Here is an 18,904-nt window from a genome sequence, read left to right as displayed (position 1 = left end):
TGGAACTTGCCTTCCAGAAAGAGCGAACATGAACCCATGCACGACTCAGCGGCTGAGGGGTTAATTGAGGAGCTGTCAGGCAATCCGCAAATGGAGGCTGAAGACAGAAATGATGAACTTCACTGTGTAAAAGGGGACCTGGCAGATTTCATCACTCTTGGCATTTACCCACAACCAAAGCGTCAAGAGTCAGGGCATGCGCAGCAGGGCAGTCAGCCACCTAGCCCGCAACAGTGACTGGAGAAGGAGGAGTGGGTATGGGGGCTGTATCAGGGACAGGGTTTCCCTAGGCATCTCAGGCCAGCCAGGAGTTCTCCTGTCTCAGGATCCCAAGTATCTTAGAGCACAGCTATTTACCACCATAGCCTCCTGGGGTTTCTTTGAGGACATTTAAGCCCTTTGAAACAAGAGGAAAGATTAGCAATTCTGGCACTAATTGCTGTCTCCTGAATCTACTTCACTGGACCTCCTGAAGGTTTGAGAGTTCAACCCTTGGGTGCAGAGAGAAAGAAATGGGGTCTATGTCCCAATTGAGATAGGGGAGAAAAACCATTAAGTACCCACTTCAACAGGAGATGAGAACCCAAAGCTCCAATACCTATGTCAGAGAAGGCATTTAGAAACTTTTTTGTTTGTTTTGTTTTTTGCAGATTTAATAAGGACCCTGAGATGAAACCATGTTGGATGTAAGGCAGGTCCTAAGTCTAGGACACTTCTTCTCCCTGCTGAGACAAAGAGAGAAGGGCGTGGGCAGAGACTGCCACGGTCCATCTATAAACTAAAGAAAATTCACGGCTCCCAGTCAGCACCAGGAACCAGGGCAGAGCCGTGAGATGGAATCTCTTTCAGAGACTCCAGAAGGAAGCAACCCTGTCGGTGCCTTAATGTCCAACTCTTGGCTTCCATATTCAGGAGAGGATCCATGTCTGCGCTGGTTCTGTAAACCACCCAGTTTCTACGAATCTGTTAGAGCAGTCATTGGAAGTCAAAAGCTAAACACTGTGGAGTAAAAGACTGAGCAGCTCCCACTGAAGTGTTTCGGAACTCCGGTCATGTTCAGAAGCATCTGGAGCTGCTCCAGGCCTCAAGACAATGTGTTTCAACCATTTGAAAACTATGTCACCTTTATGAGGAATAGGAGAATTTCAGTAACAGCTTCCCAACTGAGTGTCCACCAAAGGGAAAACTCGAGATGCAGAACTCCAGAAGAGAATTGTGCTGAAGTTCACTCTTCATTTATACACGAGAAAGCATGGAGTGAGGGAGGGAACACTTGTGATAAGGGGGTCTTTGTTTTTTAAGCTGGAATTCATAAGAGACAGAAATGGAGTCTTGCTGAGGGAGGAAAATCTACCCCTTGAATGTGTTCTGCAACACTGGAATGTATGCACTAAAACATGCCCCAGGCATTTAAAAAGTCACAGAATGCCCCAACCTGATGATGCCTCAAGAGTTTATTAATTTATAAATATTGTGTCCTATCAAAATGATCCCTTTTATTATCTTGCTGCTCTAAATTGTAATGTCTTACCTATATCATTCTCAGTTATAGGGACCATAAATTAAAATCATTCAAAATTTATAATCTTAGAGTTCATTACCTATGATTGTTATTACTTTTCTGCCTTTTGCTGGCCCATCTTTATCCCTGGCAAGAAATATTGCAACATAATCTAAATACCATCCAACTAATAAATGTTCACTTAAAAAAAAAGATCAAACATGAAACCCTAAAGAATACTCCATTATTTTTCCTCGCCAACACTGCAAGCATGCTTCTCCAACATCTGGAAAACAGAGAATCTGGGGAGCAGAGCATTAGGGCTGCACTGTGGGTCCAGACTGGTAGAGCTATTTTCATTCCCTGTACCTTGACGAGCATGAGTGTGGGTGGCATTTTACCAGCCCACTTCGTTAGGAACAGCCTCTTACTTCAAGGGGTAAGGAAGGATATAGTGAATTGCCTTGAAAAGTAAACAGGCATCCATGGTTTGAAAAAGCTGAACAGAAATCCCACATCAGGTATGGGGACTGATTCTCCCGTTTTCCATGATGGGTCAATGCTCTGTTTAGTAGACTGTGCTGATCCTGGCAGTCAACTTGACTAGATCTGTAATGAACTAAAACACAAGGGCCAAGGCACTCCTGGAAGGAATTTTCTTGACATTTGAGGTGGGAAGACCCACCCCAAATCCTGACCACACCTTCTGGTTGCAGTTCAAATAAAAGAACATAGAAGAAAAAAATCTTTTTTTTTTTTTTTTGTCTGTTTGCCTTCACTTTTATTGGTAAATTCATCTATCCAGTTGCTGAGGCCTTCCGTAGCTGGCATTAGAACTTATTTCTTTAGGATTCCAAGATAGACTGGAAACTAGTAGCTCTCTGGGAATCCTCCTGGACTCCAACACCAGATTGGGGACGCTGAGACATTCAGGATCATGGGTTGAACAAATGCCAATTTCTAGCCTTTCTTTTGTGTGTCAGCCATTGCTAGACTACCCACACCATGACCTGCAAACGACTCTAATAATTCCCTTTTTATTCTCTCTCTCTCTCTCTCTCTCTCTCTCTCTCTCTCTCCATCATTTCTGTTCCTTTAGAGACCCTTGATTAATACAGACTCCTTCATCTGGAAGAGGAATGCACATTTCTTACAATAGGAACATCTGTACCACCAAAGGGTTTGCTAAAGCAGAGAGGTACACACACAATGGCTTTTGTTGTGGTCTGTTATATCACAATCTTTATGTGGGTTGCATACCACCACATCATTCAAATGACAGTTTTTCAGAGAGACTGAAGTTGACAAATGTGTACTTAAAGATGGGTACTCCCAGCCTGGCTGAGTCGCCTAATGTGAGAAGTTTTGCATTGGCTGCATTGGGAATCAAGCTTCCTAAAACCATAAAGGTACTCGCTATGTGTTACGCTACAGAGATTTCTCTTCCTCCTCTTCTCCCACAGCTTGGTTTCTCATAGATTTCCATGTGACTCACACAGGTCAGAGATCACAAGGAGGAAGACAGAGAAGGAGAAGCAGGTTAGAGGTCAGCAGTGCACAATTTATTTCCACTGTTTAAAGCATGCAAAAAATCCCAACTTCCAGATACACACCAATTGACATTACAGAGGATGTGGGACTCATGCAGAGTCTAGATGTTGGGTGCTCCAATTCACTACATCGTGTTGGCCCACTCAATCCTTAAACTAGCCATTTAAACAATATATAAAGCAAGCCAGGCAGTGGTAGTGCACGCCTTTAATCCTAGCACTCAGGAGGCAGAGGAAGGTGAATCTCTGTGAATTCTAGGCCAGACTGGTCTACAGAGCAAGTTCCAGGACAACTAGGATTTCACAGAGAAGCTCTGCCTCAAAAAACCAACAGACACATACACACACATACACACACACACACACACACACACACGAGTGATTAAGAAATAGAGGTTTTGCGAACGAAGTCTTTGTTACGATTTTTATTGCTGTGCTAAGAATTAATAACCAAGAGTAATTTGGACGGGAAAGGGGTTTTGTTCACTTCACAGTTCATCATTAAAGGAAGTCAAGGCAAGATCCGAAGGCAGGAGCTGAAGCAAAGGCTATGCTGCCTACTGGCTTGCTCCTCATGGTTTGCTCAGTTTGCTTTCTTCCAATGTCAGGATCGCCAGCCTAGGGGCGGCAGAGCACACAGAGAGCTAAGCACTCCTACTTCAACCACCAATCAAGAAAATGCTCCACAGGCTTGCACAGGCCAATCTGCTGGGGGGCATCTTCTCCGTTGGGTTCCTTCTTCCCAGGAGACTTTTGTCTGTGTCAGTTTGACATAAAACTAGGCAGCCAGGTTGGCTATTAGAATTCAGAGATAACCACAGTAGTGGCTATGAATCATCAGAGTCAATCTGAAAAGATGGCCTATGTCAACAGTGCACAAGTGAAGTTATGACTTAGAACCACCTAAGAAAATACATTTAGAATAGTTTAGGAAGTCCACTGAGGGAGAGGGACAGCTCAGTTGGCAAAGCAGTGGCTACACAATCATGAGAACCTCAGTTTGATTCCCTAGAACCCACATAAAAGCCAGGTAGAGTAAGATACCTCTAATCCTAGCACTGGTGAAGCAAACAGGAGGCTCCCTGGGGCTTGCTGACTCCAAGTTAATGAGAATCAAACAGAAGATGCATTTAATGTACACGCTAGCAACTTCATCTTTGTTGTGTGACTCAAGGCGCCTGTAACAAGTGCACCAAGAGAGCTGCAAAAATGCTCACAGTAGTGTTATCAGTAATTGCAAAAACCTGGAGATAACCCAAACATTCAATGACAGAAAAGAGAAAAGAAACTGTTACCTTCGTGCTGTGAATTCAAGGGACTGCAAAGATAATAGACCAAAGCTACATGTATCAGAATGAACAGCTTACAAGATAATAGAATGATTCTATTTATATTAAAAGGTGGAAGACCTACTAAATTCTTGGTGTGGGGGCCACACGCTTAGGTGGTAAGGCCAGAAAGACAGACAAATGAATGATTAACATATAATACAAAAAAAAAATAACCAGTTACCTCCAAGCACAGAGTGATGTTTGTGGCTAAGCAAGGGCAGACTACATTAAGATGCTTTAGCTTGGTGGGAAAAGCTTGAGTGTTACTTAGACTATCATCTATAATTTGTGTACACACATTAGAGCTATCTTTTGTACCTGCCAGATTTCATAATATAAAATATTCAAATTGCTAGGCCTCAGTTCAGATCTCCAGACTGGCATCTTCAAGCAAGGCTTTCTGCATTTTTTTTTTTAATATAAACCCCCATGCACTGCCTGGTTAAGAGCGATTTTCCTATGCATGCTCTCACACAGACCAGACATCTTCATCCAGGAGACAGCAGCTTAAAGCACAAATCAATCTCAAACTAACTCAAGAGGGTCAGGAAAGCAGAAAAGGAAGTTTGGAAGAGAGCATGGAAAGGGATCGTGCCTAGTAGGTCTGTTGGGATGCCAGGGATTGAAGATGGCAGATAGGACAAATCCAAGGGCACTGATGATGGTTGTGTCACATTTCTCAGATCAAACAAGATCCGCCCCCGATAGACTCCGCAGATGTATGAGCCCATGTTTGTCATCGTCAAGAACTTGGGTGCGGTACAGGCTGCAGTCATAGCTTTCGCTACAGACACAGACACGTGACACGGTGGAAAGAGCCTTACTTGGCACTCGTTGTGGTAGACTCGTAGACCTGCCCATAAAGTGTGTGATCTTGGTCCAGTCATTCCCCTCCTCAGAGTCTCGATTTTCCCCTCACTGATATTGAATCCCAGAGGACAGTTAAGAATGGCAAGTCCTATGTATGCCCAGTAAATCCATTCCCAGTTTTCACCTCTTCCTAAAGACCAGAAACCCATGCTGTCAATTTGAGGGCCAACAGAGTTTTCTGTATCTGAGGAATCGGAAGTCTTGTGGTTCCGCTTGGCTAAAGAGACCAGAAGGCTGAAGTGGGCTTAATGTTTTCACATCTCCCTGTAAAAACTTCCAAATGTGCAACCAGAACCACTATTCAGTGTCTAATCTTCAGGTCCCGAAAATTTGGCAGGCGATATTCATAAACAGCTCGGGACCGCTGAAAGCACCGCGAAAAACAAGCATGCAGCCTGAATATTCATGAATGACTCTGGAATGCACATTGAACCCAGTTGTACGGCACCTTCCCCATTGAGATTGGCAGATTCAGCAAATAAAAATGCAGAACACGCTTGAAGTTTTCCATACGGTTGGAATAGGCTTTGGTCTAAGTATGTTTCAAGCATCACCTGAGACATACTAAAAGAGTGCTTATTTCTTTTTTAGGAATTCAAATCAACTGAGTGACTCGGGTTTTCCTTGGCAAGCCCATTCTAGGTGGACAAACAGATCAACAAGTTATCAGTGTCTTACCTTGGGAAATCTATGTTGAAGAGTTCTAGAATCCTACTCTATTACTCGGGAAGAGTAAAGGGCTAGATTCATCTTAAAATTAGACTCACGTGTTCCCTGATACATGGGTCAAAGAGCCATGGAGAAGTACAGATATCAAAGTCTATTTCCAAGGAGACAAAGGCAGAGCAGGGTTGGGAAAACCTTTTCATTTCAAGGAAATAGGCAGCTGAGCCTCATCCGGGCCCACACAGGACCCTCTCCCCTTACCTCTGGGCGTCTCCTTAGATCGTTCTGCCTCTGGCCCATCCAACAAGTCCATCTGCGAGGCCTCCTCAGCAGGCACACGTCGCCAGGACCAGCTCTGGTTCCTGTGGTTGTGGAGAGGAGGAGAATACTCCAACTCACAGGGGAAGTCAAAGCTGCACTCCAGACCTGCAATGACAAAGGAGGTCATTGGAACAAGCTGTTCCCCAAACGTGGGCCCGGGCCTCTAGCCATCCGGCCTTTGCCTCTTCCACAGCCTCCACCCATCCAGGACAGGTAGGGTGAAATTCCATTAGTGGCCATGTGCCAAACTGCCAAAAGGAAAGAACAGATGTCGTTCCCCAAACTCCCGGGACACTGAGGGGCTGTGCTTGCCATGAAGAGGGAGAGGGCTTCACTGTGGGTGAGCACAGCTCATCTAAGCAAGTAACATCTGAATTTGAGTCTGTCTCTAATACTTACCAACTCTCTGGCTTTCGATCCCCTCCCCTCTGTTCACTGAAAGTGATGCCTTCAGCCTTAAGAAGTGTGTGCAGAAGACCTAGGCAGGGCCTGCTGTGCCTGACTGAGAAGTCCCAGATCAAAGCAGACACATGGTACCCACAGCCTTGTTTTGCTATCTTGGCATCTCCACCTCTACCTCTGTGACCACTAGTGGGTCAACAATACTATGAGTGGGTCCTAGCTTACTCTCTCCTGAAGGAGCACAAGGGACAGCCACTGAGTATGGAGACCTAGGGAGGAAAGGAAGCAGGAAGAAGCCTTGCCCTGGAAAAGTTGTGCTCCATGTCGGCTTGTGTGTGGGAGACATCATTCTGACAGGCACTGTATGCTTGCCTCACATTCGGGGCACCTGAGCCTCTTGGCATCTTTGCTCTGCTTATCCATTCACTGTCTAGTATCTAACATGGTGGAAGTGCTTTGCAAGGGCTGGGCTCTCCGAGCACACTGATGGAATCACGAAGGATGTCGTCTCACGTGTGGACCTTGTTTCCTTTATCAGCCAAACAAAGGGTTTACAGACTAGATATTCTGGAAATAGGCATCGAGTGAAACTGGCCCAGCTTGGCTACTGATTTGCTGGTGACCTTCTGTAAGTCCTTTACCCTGTCTGGACCTCATAAGTCTTCAAGAAGAAGACCAAGGCCAGATGTTTTTCAAAGTTCTTTCTCAATTTAACTTTTGTAAGATTCCAAAGTCCTTGCTCTTGGAGGGGTTATTGCTAATTTGATGAATCAATCTGTGGTCCTGCTAATGGGTGCTAACTCCTAATTAACACTGGGGCTTTTAAACAGCTGCTTTTTGGGCCACTATTTCCATCTCCAAAAGAAGCCTGGTACAGGACTGGGGGTCTCAGAAGGCAGTGAAGAAACCTGGCTGATTGTGGCAGCAGCCATTCGCTGGATGGTCCTGTAATCATATCCAGGGACAGCTGGCCCTTCCTGGGAGCGAAAGTGAAGTGATTGCCATCAACAAAGCCGAACTATCTAAGTTAGAAGAGGGGGGGACTCTCAATTATACTTCCATTAAGTGTCTTTCTGTTTCTGGGCAATAGAGATTGGTTTTATGTTTCCCAGCGGCTCTCCAGGAGCTATACGCTGTGGTCTTAAGGTTAATACCACTTGCCCTTTCATGCTGCAGACAATTCCCCTTTATAATGGGGAGATGGCACCTCGTTTATGTTGCCCTGTCACTTGCCGCCTTTGTATCTTCTCAGCACTGAAGATGGTCTGTCTGCCTCTGAGGGCAGCAGTGCTGCTGTTGAGAGTGTCTGTGGAGGAACTGCCCGTTTTGTTAATCACCTCTCCCTGCCCCACCCCCGACCAGAGACTCATCTATCCCATTGGACTTTCAAATTGTCTGTGTAACTGAGGACGATCACCCTGACCCTCCTGTTTCCACTTCCTGAGTGGTAGAATCCTGGGTATATAATCCTTGTCTCTGCGCTGCTGTTGAGAAAATTCAGGACCGTGTGCATTCTAAGCTAACTGAGCCTCCTCCTCAGCCCTCTAACCATCAGCGCTGGCTTGCCAGACACCTTGCTTTGGTATCAGAATGCCAGGGTAAAACTGGTACTATGTTTGGTGCCTTGCAATATTAAACTGGCCTCAAAATGAATAGCACGGCCATTACACGTGGCTTCGCTAGGGAGGCCCCCAATCTCCATTCATATTAGCAAATGTGAAAAGATACGAGAAAAAGAGAGCAGCCACCCACCCAACAGTGACAATTATTGATGTCGTCCCAAAGCTTCAGCTTCCACAGCTATCATCTATCACATCTATTCTTCTCCAAATAAAGATGTCCCACTTCCATCTGAGACAGAGGGATGCTGTGCCGAAAAAGACGTCGCCTGGCAAACGTGTGTTCATATTAGGCAAACAGACCTCTGACTGAGAACCATCCTTCTGGGATGCCTGGCCTCTGGGAGTGTAATAATCAACTGTGTTGGGGTCAAACCCAGCCTCGAAAAGCAGGCTATGCAAATGCCCCACCACCAAATGAGTTTGTTTTGAAATCTGTGCTTGGAGGCAGGCCTCCTTTCGCTCTCCCAGCTGTACTTCCTGGCTTTAAATAGGAATGGAGTTAATATTGCTGCTCGTTTTGGATGGAACTGAATTGGATTTTTCTACATTCTGATTTAATTTCTTATAAAGCATTGAGAGACAGGTTGTTTTTTTTTTTTTTTTTTCCTCCCTTCTAAACCACCTTTAATATCTTTAGGCAATAATATCTGGGGATCATTTTCTCTAACAACATCAGGAAAGACTCCTCTTCTTTAGGCCTTGTCAAAGGTTCTAGTTATAGGGTACTTCTTAAAGACCCCTCTTTTGCTCTCTTCTGACTCGGGGCCTGTGGAGGCAGAAGCTCTAAGCTCTCTTTCTCAGAAAGTACTCAGAGGGATCAAGGGATTCATCAAAGTGCTCAGCCTTCCACGAGCCCAGGTAAGTCCACACCCAAGGGAAGAGATTGTAAACTTTATCCAGGGCACCTCTCATCTTATCTACTGGGGACCATTCTAAGTACATATTCCCATCAGCATATTTAGTTTACAGAGCAACACTAAGAGGTGGGTGGTGTTTTCTCTTCTGTAGATGAAACCAGAACTCGAAAGATTACTTTTATGAAGACGATAGCCCCCACCCACTTCCAGGAAGAGACAGAAAGAGACCCAAGGCTGGAGCACACTGTCAATCCAGGGTTTTCTGCTCACTCCACCACAGCTCCAGAATCTAAACCCAGGACAAAGATCAAATTAAGTAATGTCTGAGTGTGGCGGCTCATTTCAATTGCTGACTTATTACAATAAGCAACACCTGGGGTATTAATGAGGCATGTCTTTGGGTGTGTCTATGGGGGGATCCCAGAGGGGAATGCTGAGAGGGAAGATACCCCAAATGAGGGCAGCACCATGCACTGGGGTCCTCTGCTGAAGAGAAAGGAGAAAGTTGGTAGAGCATCAGCGTTCATTTCTCTCTTCTCCCTGAGGAGAGCACAATGTCACCTGGAGCTTCAGTGGCAGTCATGTTTTTGCCTCCATGATGAATTGTATCTCCCTCAAACCATGAAAGCAAACCTTTCCTCCTCCCTTCACCCCTCTTCAAGAGTTTCATGACAGCAGAGAGGAAAGCACTTATTACCCCAGGACACTGTGAAGATGGCTCTTCTTGGACTTCAACTCTACCCACTGCTCACGTCTTCAGATTTCTGTATGGCCCTCAGGGGACAGATGGTATGGGAGGTCCTTCTGTCTGTGTGTTGCTTTTATTGGTTAATGAATAAAGAACTGCCTTGGCCTATAGCATGGGAGGAGGAAGGCAGAGTCAGGGAGAAGCAATGGAGCCTCCACCAGAGTCAGACATGCTGAAACTTTGCTGGTAAGCCACTGCCACGTGGAGATGCACAGATTAATAGAAATGGGTTAAATTAATATGTAAGAGTTAGCCAATAAGAAGGGGCCAAGCAGTGTTTTAATGAATATAGTTTGTGTAGTTATTTTGGTTCTGGGCAGCTGGGATGAACAAGCAGTCCTCCTTACTACAGACAAATCTATTGATCCTCAATGTTAGACCCTTTACAGCCATTATGACCTTCACAAGAATGCAGAGATCTCAGCCTTGACTGCATATATCCATTTGGTCTATGAGAAGCTGACCATTGAAAATAACAATGGGGGTGGGAGGGGGGAAGTAATTATCATGTATCAATTAAAACTATAAAAGAAAGAAAGGGAGATACTATTCCTAACTGCTGAGTGTGCAGTTATAATCAATCACTGATGCCTGATACTGGTCTTTCTTATCAATTCCCTCATGGAAGAAAGATAGTGGAACCTTCTAGAAATGATCAGCCTGCTGGGAGGAACATGAAGTGCTGTAAAACAAATCTTTGGCAGGGCACAGTTATGATGGTTCTTGGTCCTGCACAAAGCAGCTGAAGGACCCTGGGAGGACTGTTATCTAAACCTGCATTTCTGCGTTTAAAATAGAAGAAAAAGAGTACCCTTCCCCAAAAGAACTGGTCTTTGCTGGGGCTCACTGACTCTGCGCCATAGCCGCAGCTCCTCCTGATCTCACAGCCAAACCTACGGACCAGCAGACATTCGCCACTAGCACTGGAAGGAGACTCTAGGAATGTGATACTTAAAGGGGACACTTCTTACTCTAGATTGTCAAAGACTCGTTAAAGGAACCTCAAGCAGTTTGTTACAAGAATGAGCTCCTCTCCTCCCTCTCTCTCTCTCTCTCTCTCTCTCTCTCTCTCTCTCTCTCTCTTCCTTCCACACCTGGTGTGTGTGTCTGTGTGTGTGTGTGTACACATACTTACATGTTGTATATCTGTACCCTGAAACTTGCCAGGATAGGGGCCACATTTCAAAGCTCAAAAATATTAAAAGTAAGTTAGCAAGTTCAAAACATTGCTTCACTGTGAAATGTTGTCATTGAGGAAAATGTCCCAGAACTGATCAGAGCCACTCTGTAGGGCAGATGCCTAGAGGGGTTGGCAATGGCTGCCTGCTTTAACAGTCTGAGTCTGCAAGTGGAAATGGTGGAAATCTGGTCTCTAGCAAAGGGTGAGACTGCCAACAACAAAGCAGCCATGCCGAAAGTCTAAAGCAGCTAAGATAGAGGTGGGAGCTTCTTGACCCAGGCCGCATACCAGGAAAAGACACTCAAGGGATGGGGTTCCCGGTGCTGTACACCACAGAATGGTAACAGGGAGACCTGGTATCTTCAGGCCCTGAATTTCCTCTTGGTTGGGCTTAGAAAATCCATCCATCTGCCTTTGTATCCAGATGACCTTGAGGCCCTCCAAATGGCCATCTGTGTCTCCTAAATCTTCAACCTGTTAATGTAGAGACTGCCCACTGGCTTTCTAAATCACCATGGCTCAATTTCAAAGCAGAAGCAAGGAACCAGCAACCACCTTTAGTTTTTAGGACATTCCCTCAAAACCAGTCATCATCTAAGTGACCTCAGCCACAGCAGGGGCTTTAAAGAACAGCTGCCCCAGAAAGTTAGAATGCAAATATTGTAGAATTCAGCAGAAGAGATGATGCCATGCTTGTGGGCCCCATGACGTGGACTCATCCTCTCTGTCAAGAGTGCTTCAGAACCCAGGCCAACAGCTGACTCTGGACAAATTGACAACAGACTTTGGCAGATTCATAATTTCCATGGCCACACCTGGTGTGGGAAGTCCTTCTGTATATGTGTTGCTTTTATTGGTTAATGAATGAAGAAACTGATTTAGGCCTATAGCAGGGCAGTACAGAGCTAGGTGGGGAAAACTAAACTGAATGCTGGGAGAAAGAAGGCAGAGTTAGAGAGAAGCCATGTATCCTCGCCAGAGACAGATGCTGGAACTTTACCAGGTAAGTTACAGCCTTGTGGAGATACACAGATTAATGGAGATGGAGATGGGTTAATTTAAGATATGAGTTAGCCAGAAATACAGTTTAAGCTATTGGACAAACAGTATTGCAAATAATATGGTTTCTGTGTGATTATTTCAGGGTTGAGTAGCCAGGAAGAAACAAGCAGCCTCCCTACAACATACACACACCCTAATATGGATTTCAGTTGACCATGAGAAATGGGTCTTCATGACAGCAGATGGCCCTTTTCAGAATTCTTTTGCACCGTATGGCAGGTGGTATCACCTTTAGACAACAATCCCAGAACCAGAGGCTATTAGAACTTAGAGTAATGGCATTTGAGGTCAAAACCTTTTCTTCCATTGGACAAACCCTTAGATCCATGCAAGGAAGAACCTAACCCTGAGTTATGTGTGTCATTTGTCAGGGTCCTTCACATAATACAAAGTACATTTCCCTTGTTTGGTGAGGGCCTCTTGAATGCCACCTCTCCAGAGAGGGCCAAATCTGAGCTACCTGAATGTTGTGGTCAGTGACCACCAGCTCTTACTTTTTAGGGTTCCATTCATTGGCACATGTAGCTGGGCTCATTTACTGGGCTACATGGGGATGGAACAGACATCCCCATGTGTTCCTGAGAAGGCTGCTTTGTGTATTACATGAGGTGTCAGGATATGTGGTGATGCTCTTACCACTGGCCTTTAGAGGCATCTGTATTTAAGCTACCGTTCATTAAGCAGAATAGGAGAATCAGCATTCCTAAACCAGTTAGCCCTTCAGGACTATACCAGCTCAAGGTAATGCCCCACCCCAGCAGCTGCCAATCCTGGAGTACAAGCCCGTGTCTCCTTTCCTTAACTGATCCATCAGAACCTCTCAACTGCAGACCATAAGAATCAGGAGGGACTTTGGAGTCCATCTGAAATACAGAAACTGAAGCCAGAGGCATCATGGGGCTTGCCAGAAAATGCACAGTGGGTGAGTTGTAGAACTGGTACTAAAACCCTGTGATTTTTATTCTAATTACTTAATGCTTTGGGTAACAAACAAACAAAGCAATAACTTATATAATTAGGAAAATTCTCAAAAATCCACTGGTGTTTGTTGTTGTTGTTGTTGTTGTTTTTCTGGAACAAGCTGGCAAAGCCACACATGGCTAGGTTTCAAATATCTCCCCGTGAGTGGATGGCTCAATTCATCTCCAGGAAGGCGTTTGGGTTCTCTCAAACTAAATCTTCTCTTCTGCCAATAAACTGCTCTTTGATGGTTGCTGGAAGCTCCCTGCTGGTGAGAAGGTCTGTTCACAGGCCAGAAGCTACAGTGAGAATGGAGTGAGAGAACACACTAGGCGAGGAGAGAAAGAGAAAGATCACCAGAAAGTTCCTGGAATGTCTCCCAGCACCGTGTCAAATTAGTCTTGTGTTATGGGGGCAATTCATTTAACCACTTGAGGTTTAGTTTCCTTATATGTACAAAGGGAAGCATGTTAGCACGAATTACAATGATTAAAATAGCATATCTCCTATGAACTCCATGAACTCACACAAGGTAGTGGCCATAATATATAGTTTCTCCTCCATTTGTGTGTGTGTGTGTGTGCGCGCGCACACACACACACACACACACACACACACACATGTTTATAGGTGTGTGTGCATATGAAGGCCCAAGATTTCATGCTGGAAATCTTCCTCAGTTGATTTTATACCTTATTGATGAGGCAAGATCTCTTAAACCCAGAACTCATAGATAAGGCTAATCTAACTAAACAGCTTTCTCTCTACCTTCTGTGACTAGAATTCCAGGCAGGTTGTTACAGTCATCTGACATTTATGTTGGTTCTGGGGTCCTAACTCAGGTCCTCACAATTGTGTGACAAACATTCAATCACTAAGCTATCTCCTCACCTCTGGACAGTTCAGTCTTTCATTGCTATAAGGGTAGATGCTCACGTACTACCCCAGCTTCTGTTATACAGACATTACTTTGCTCCTTGGGGATGAACTGAGCTGCTATCTCCTCACCCCTTCCTCTCCCCTCTTTTCTATCAACACCCATGAGTAAGAGGCACTGAGGAGTCAGGGGAGATAGTAGAAAGGTCCTTAGAGGGATATATTCTGCCTGACATCAGGATATTTTGAAAAGATATGTTAAAAACCTATCTTTGCCAATTGCCAACATGTGTCTCAGGGAAAACCATTTACCATCTTTGTTCTTCACTCTTTTCAGCCACAACATAGGGAGTAAAACAGAGATTAGATCATGGGATTCTCACAAGGAAGCATAAATGCAATAAGAATACACTGGATATCTGGTATGGTGAGTACATACAGGTTGACTATGTAATAATGGGCGTCATTTTGGCTGTGGGTACAGTGGATACATGTGTGGTTACCACATGTGTATACACTTGCATGTGGAAGCCCAAGGATAGTGTTGGGAATCATCTTCCCTCACTCTTGCACCTGCTCATTAATGTTGTGGGATTCTCCTCTGTATGCTGTGAGTATGTTTTATTACCATTGGTTAATAAAGAAGTTTCTTTGGCCTATAGCAAGGCAGAATAAAGCCAGGCAGGAAATCTTAACAGAGATATATAGAGAGAGTAGGCAAAGTCATGGGGACGCCATGTAGCTGCTGAAGGAGATAGACACTGGAAACTTACTGGAAGGTCACAGCCTCAGGGCAATAAACAGATTAATAGAAATGGGTTAATTTGAGATATAAGAGCTAGCTAGGAATATGCTTGAGATATTGGTCAAACAGTGATGAAATTAATATAGTTTCTGTGTGATCATTCAGGTCTGGGTGGCCGGAAACATACAAGCAGTCTCCTTTACAAAACGGCACCCAACATGAGGCAACATACATTCACATAAAGCCTAAAAAAGATTTAAAAAAACAAAAAAATTAGTCTTCTAGACCCACAAAAATGGGAGTCAAATGGAACTTATTGGAAGTTGCATTTTTTTTTTTTCAGATAGGCTGTTTGCTGGTGGTGAGCAGAAGCACAAACCCTTTTAGAGCTGGCTTCCTGGTTTGTGCTGCTGGCATGAATGGCTTTGACTCTTTCAGGAGGTCCTGTTACAGAGTACTTAAGGGGTTTGTGAACAGCATGTAGCAAGTTGCTTAACAGTGCAAAAGAGACTCACTGTCTCCCTGGAGCTCGAGAGGCAAGTATGGCTAACAAAGCGGGCAGTCAACACACATTTACCATGTTAGACTGGGCAGAACCAAAAGGCAAAACCACAAGCCTAAGTCCTAGCCATACCACTGCTTAGCATTTTAAGAAATGCACCTGGTCAGAAGATGATTACAGATATGCAGATTCATTTTTAAAAGACCTCTGAATAGGTCACAGTGTTGGATAGATGTACATGGGCTTAAGAGAGAGTAGAAAGAATAAAAATAATAAAATAAGTATTAAAATAATAGAGTAAAAAAGCAACATAAAGATGGAAAATAAACAAAGAGTCTGGACTATGTATATTGTATTTTCTTTGAATTGTTTGATTGTGAATGAGCTAAGTACAGAGAGACATTTCATTGTATGGGCTTCTATGCTAAATCAACATATATATTTTAAAGGTATCTTCGAAACTTGAGTCTAAGGATATGTTACTTTGGAAAAGAGGTTCTGCTTTTGTTTCCACAGAGGATGGAAACGTGTGGATTCCTTCCAGTCTAATGTGGTTTGTTGAAACAAGAGCCCACTGAAAGGACTCTGTAAACCTTAAAAATATTTCACCCAGCAAACAGCAGGAAACAATTTGGAGAAAACTATGCTCAAATTCCCAAAATGATTGTTTATAAAAGTTTATTTTCATTTTAAAAGGGTAGTAATAAATGGTTAATGGTCACAAATAAGGGGAATATTATATACAGATAAATACATTAGGAAGGTCAATTTTGTTGTATGTATATTTCTATTTTGTTTACAATTAAGAAATACAGATTAATAGATAGTCATCTATAATAATCAAACCTTTAGTCATGTTATGTTCTCCAGATGTACAGAGATATATTTCAGACGGGCAGGTATTCTCCAAACCTTTCAAAGACCTACAGAATATGACATTTAAAATGTTTTAAGAACTTAGACTTTTCTCAACATGTCTGCTTCTGGCAGCACCAATACTTCAGAGAGGTTGATGGGCATTGAAGAAATTATGGAATTTGTCTTCAATGTAACAGGCTAATCATTTAGACAAGAATCTGCTGTTGTTCTTGTCTGGATTGCTTGATGGTATGCTATATGAACTGAACATGCAGGACCCAGAAAAGTAACTGCTAAACTTTCCAAAAGATGAAATAGTTCTTCAGGGTTTCTGCTTCACAGAAGAGTCTGCCAGAAATTCTGCAGGACACAGAAGAAAATGGCTGACAAACTGCCAATACAGGTGAAACAGTCTTTCAAATTTCTTGTTCCATGGAAGATTCTGCCAGATACTATGGGCCTATAGGCTGAAGATGGATGCTCCAACATTACAGAAGAACTTTGGATGACTATCTAGGCAGAAATATGTCTCTGTTAATTCTAGAGTTTTGGAAGTTGCTGCAATGCACTTCCTGTTTAGTTAAGTAATGTTATATACTTCTTGGGTCTTTGATGGAGCTGAAGACAGACAGTTATAGTTTTCCTTAGTTATGATAAAATATAAATTATATATAAATATTATAACTATAATTCTTGCTTGATACCTGTTTTGTTATATGTAATTTTACTATGTTAAAGTTAAAAACCTTCCTTTTTGTTTAGACACAAAAGGGGTGATGATGTGGGATTCCCCTCTGTATGCTGTTAATATGTTTTATTAGAAGTGGTTAATAAAGAAGTTTCTTTGGCCTGTGTCAGGGCAGAATAAAACCAGGACAGAATTCCTAACAGAGATATACAGAGAGAGTAGACAGAGTCATATTTATGCTATGTAGCTGCCAAAGGAACTATATGCCAGAAACTTACCAGTAGGCTATAGCCTCATGGTGATACACAGATTAATACAAATGGGTTAATTTAAGATATAAGAGCTAGCTAGGAATATACTTGAACTATTACCCAAACAGTGTTGTAATTAATATAGTTTCTGTGTGGTTGGAAATGTACAAGCAGTCTCCTTTTACACATTAAGAAATGGTCTCTCAATCAAACCAAGAGATTTCTGTCATGGCTAGCTTTAGGTGGGTAAAGTGGTCAATGGTAGCATTGGATGCATAGTGCTGAAGGCAAGACTGTGTCAAATGTTATTTCATTTAAAGGTGTGAAGGCAAAGAGATGAATGAGTGTTCATCACTCAACGCTTCCTCCAGAAGACATCAACTGAGATCATGCAACTTCATGCATGGCATTTAATCTGCATAAAGCTCTGTTTCCTAATCAGGAAATGAAGTGGTGAGATAAAGCAATTTCAATTTTCTTCTATAACTATCATGCAAGACTAATCACCTCCTTTGGGAAGGTAGCCAAAGCAAGTTCTCTAACACGGCTCTCACCAGCTAGGCAGCAGGAAGCTGGGAGTTCTTCCTTCCATCCCAAGCTTAGATGATTAAGGATGGCTACTTCCTCTTCCTGGATAATTTCCTAAAGGGACACTTGGCCCACCAGTCACCTTTGGTATTAATCCACCAGCTGCCATCAACATCTGGCCACTCACTTCATAACACTAAACACCCAACCTGGCCCCTCTCCGCCCCTCGCTCACACCTACTATTCATTTGTCATGGGGCCTGGGACTTGAAATCATTCACTCCCTTCCCATCGTCCTGTGTCCTGGGATGCATCTGGGAACCAATCACTCAACTCAAGACATCTGTTTTGCTCACAACCAAGCTGCAGAGAAGATGGGCCAAGTCTCCTTTAATCCATCAATCACATAAACACTGCTTTGGAGGGGGAGGCGCGTGAGTATGAGTTCACAGAGGGGTGGTAGATGGCACAGAAAGCTTAATTATCATTTTTCTCATCCATGGTCATCACCATGTTTCCATCTACACAATCTGTAGACAGTAAAGAATGAGACTCTGTTCTTTATCTCAGGAAAAAAAAATGTTGGGAGTAATTAAAAATGAAAGGTATACTGAGATTAACAAGCCCATCCTTATTTTAGGAAGGGAAAACTGAGGCATAAAACAGTCAGGTGACTTGGCCAAGGTGGTATGGACTTCAGTCTAGAAAAGTAAGAGGGCTGAGGCTTGAGTTCATATTGGTCCTCCAGTTCATGATCTTAGTTTGTAGGAAACACTTATGCATGCTCTTACTCTCTGAGTGTGGATGTGTTGAAGTGGGGGGTCTCAGACAAAATAAACAAGAGCTCAGAGGACATGGCTAAACTTTAGCAGTTTGTACCACCAGTCAATATGACACCTCTCTAAATGGATCTTTGTGACTGAGATTCTTGAGATGAGAACCCAGGAGAAAAGCTCTGAGCCATGTGGCATCCATGGCAACAGGAGGAAGCTGGTGGACAAGGGAGACCTGAGAAGATGCAAGTGCTTCTCTCACTTACTACCATGTCTCTGGAGAGCAGAATCTGCTGACTGTTACAAGAAAGCCTGAGGGTTCTCAGTTGATGACAACAGTGAAATAGATGAACACCAGGCTGCCCTGGCATGTACCCTACCTGTCATATACTTGCAGCCCAGCTGGTGAGATGGGCTAGCCTGTATCTAACTCTTAAAGTATGCAGACTCAGAACAGCCAGGAGGACACACAAAGAAGCCAGGCAATATGTGCATAGCATCTTGAAGACTGATAAGATTTCAACAGATAGTAAAGGAATTACCAGGAAGTTTGCTGAGAACAAAGGATAGAAAAAGATTTGAGCTGGACATGGAACTAACATTGCCCAACAGT

General features: G+C 43.6%; 1 protein-coding gene across 1 annotated transcript in view; it reads right to left on the bottom strand.

Annotated features, from left to right (window-relative positions):
* Alk (ALK receptor tyrosine kinase) overlaps window positions 1-18,904 on the bottom strand; it is a 722,226-nt gene that overhangs the window by 481,757 nt on the left and 221,565 nt on the right. The window contains exon 3 of the mRNA XM_057785256.1: window positions 6,180-6,344. Within this exon, the coding sequence (XP_057641239.1) occupies window positions 6,180-6,344 (165 nt within the window). The remainder of the gene's footprint in view (window positions 1-6,179; window positions 6,345-18,904) is intronic.

This window comes from Chionomys nivalis, chromosome 1 (genome assembly GCF_950005125.1).
Source record: "Chionomys nivalis chromosome 1, mChiNiv1.1, whole genome shotgun sequence".
NCBI classification, from domain to species: domain Eukaryota; kingdom Metazoa; phylum Chordata; class Mammalia; order Rodentia; family Cricetidae; genus Chionomys; species Chionomys nivalis.
The sequence above is the reverse complement of the archived record's forward strand: the minus strand, read 5'-3'. Positions and strand labels throughout refer to the sequence as shown.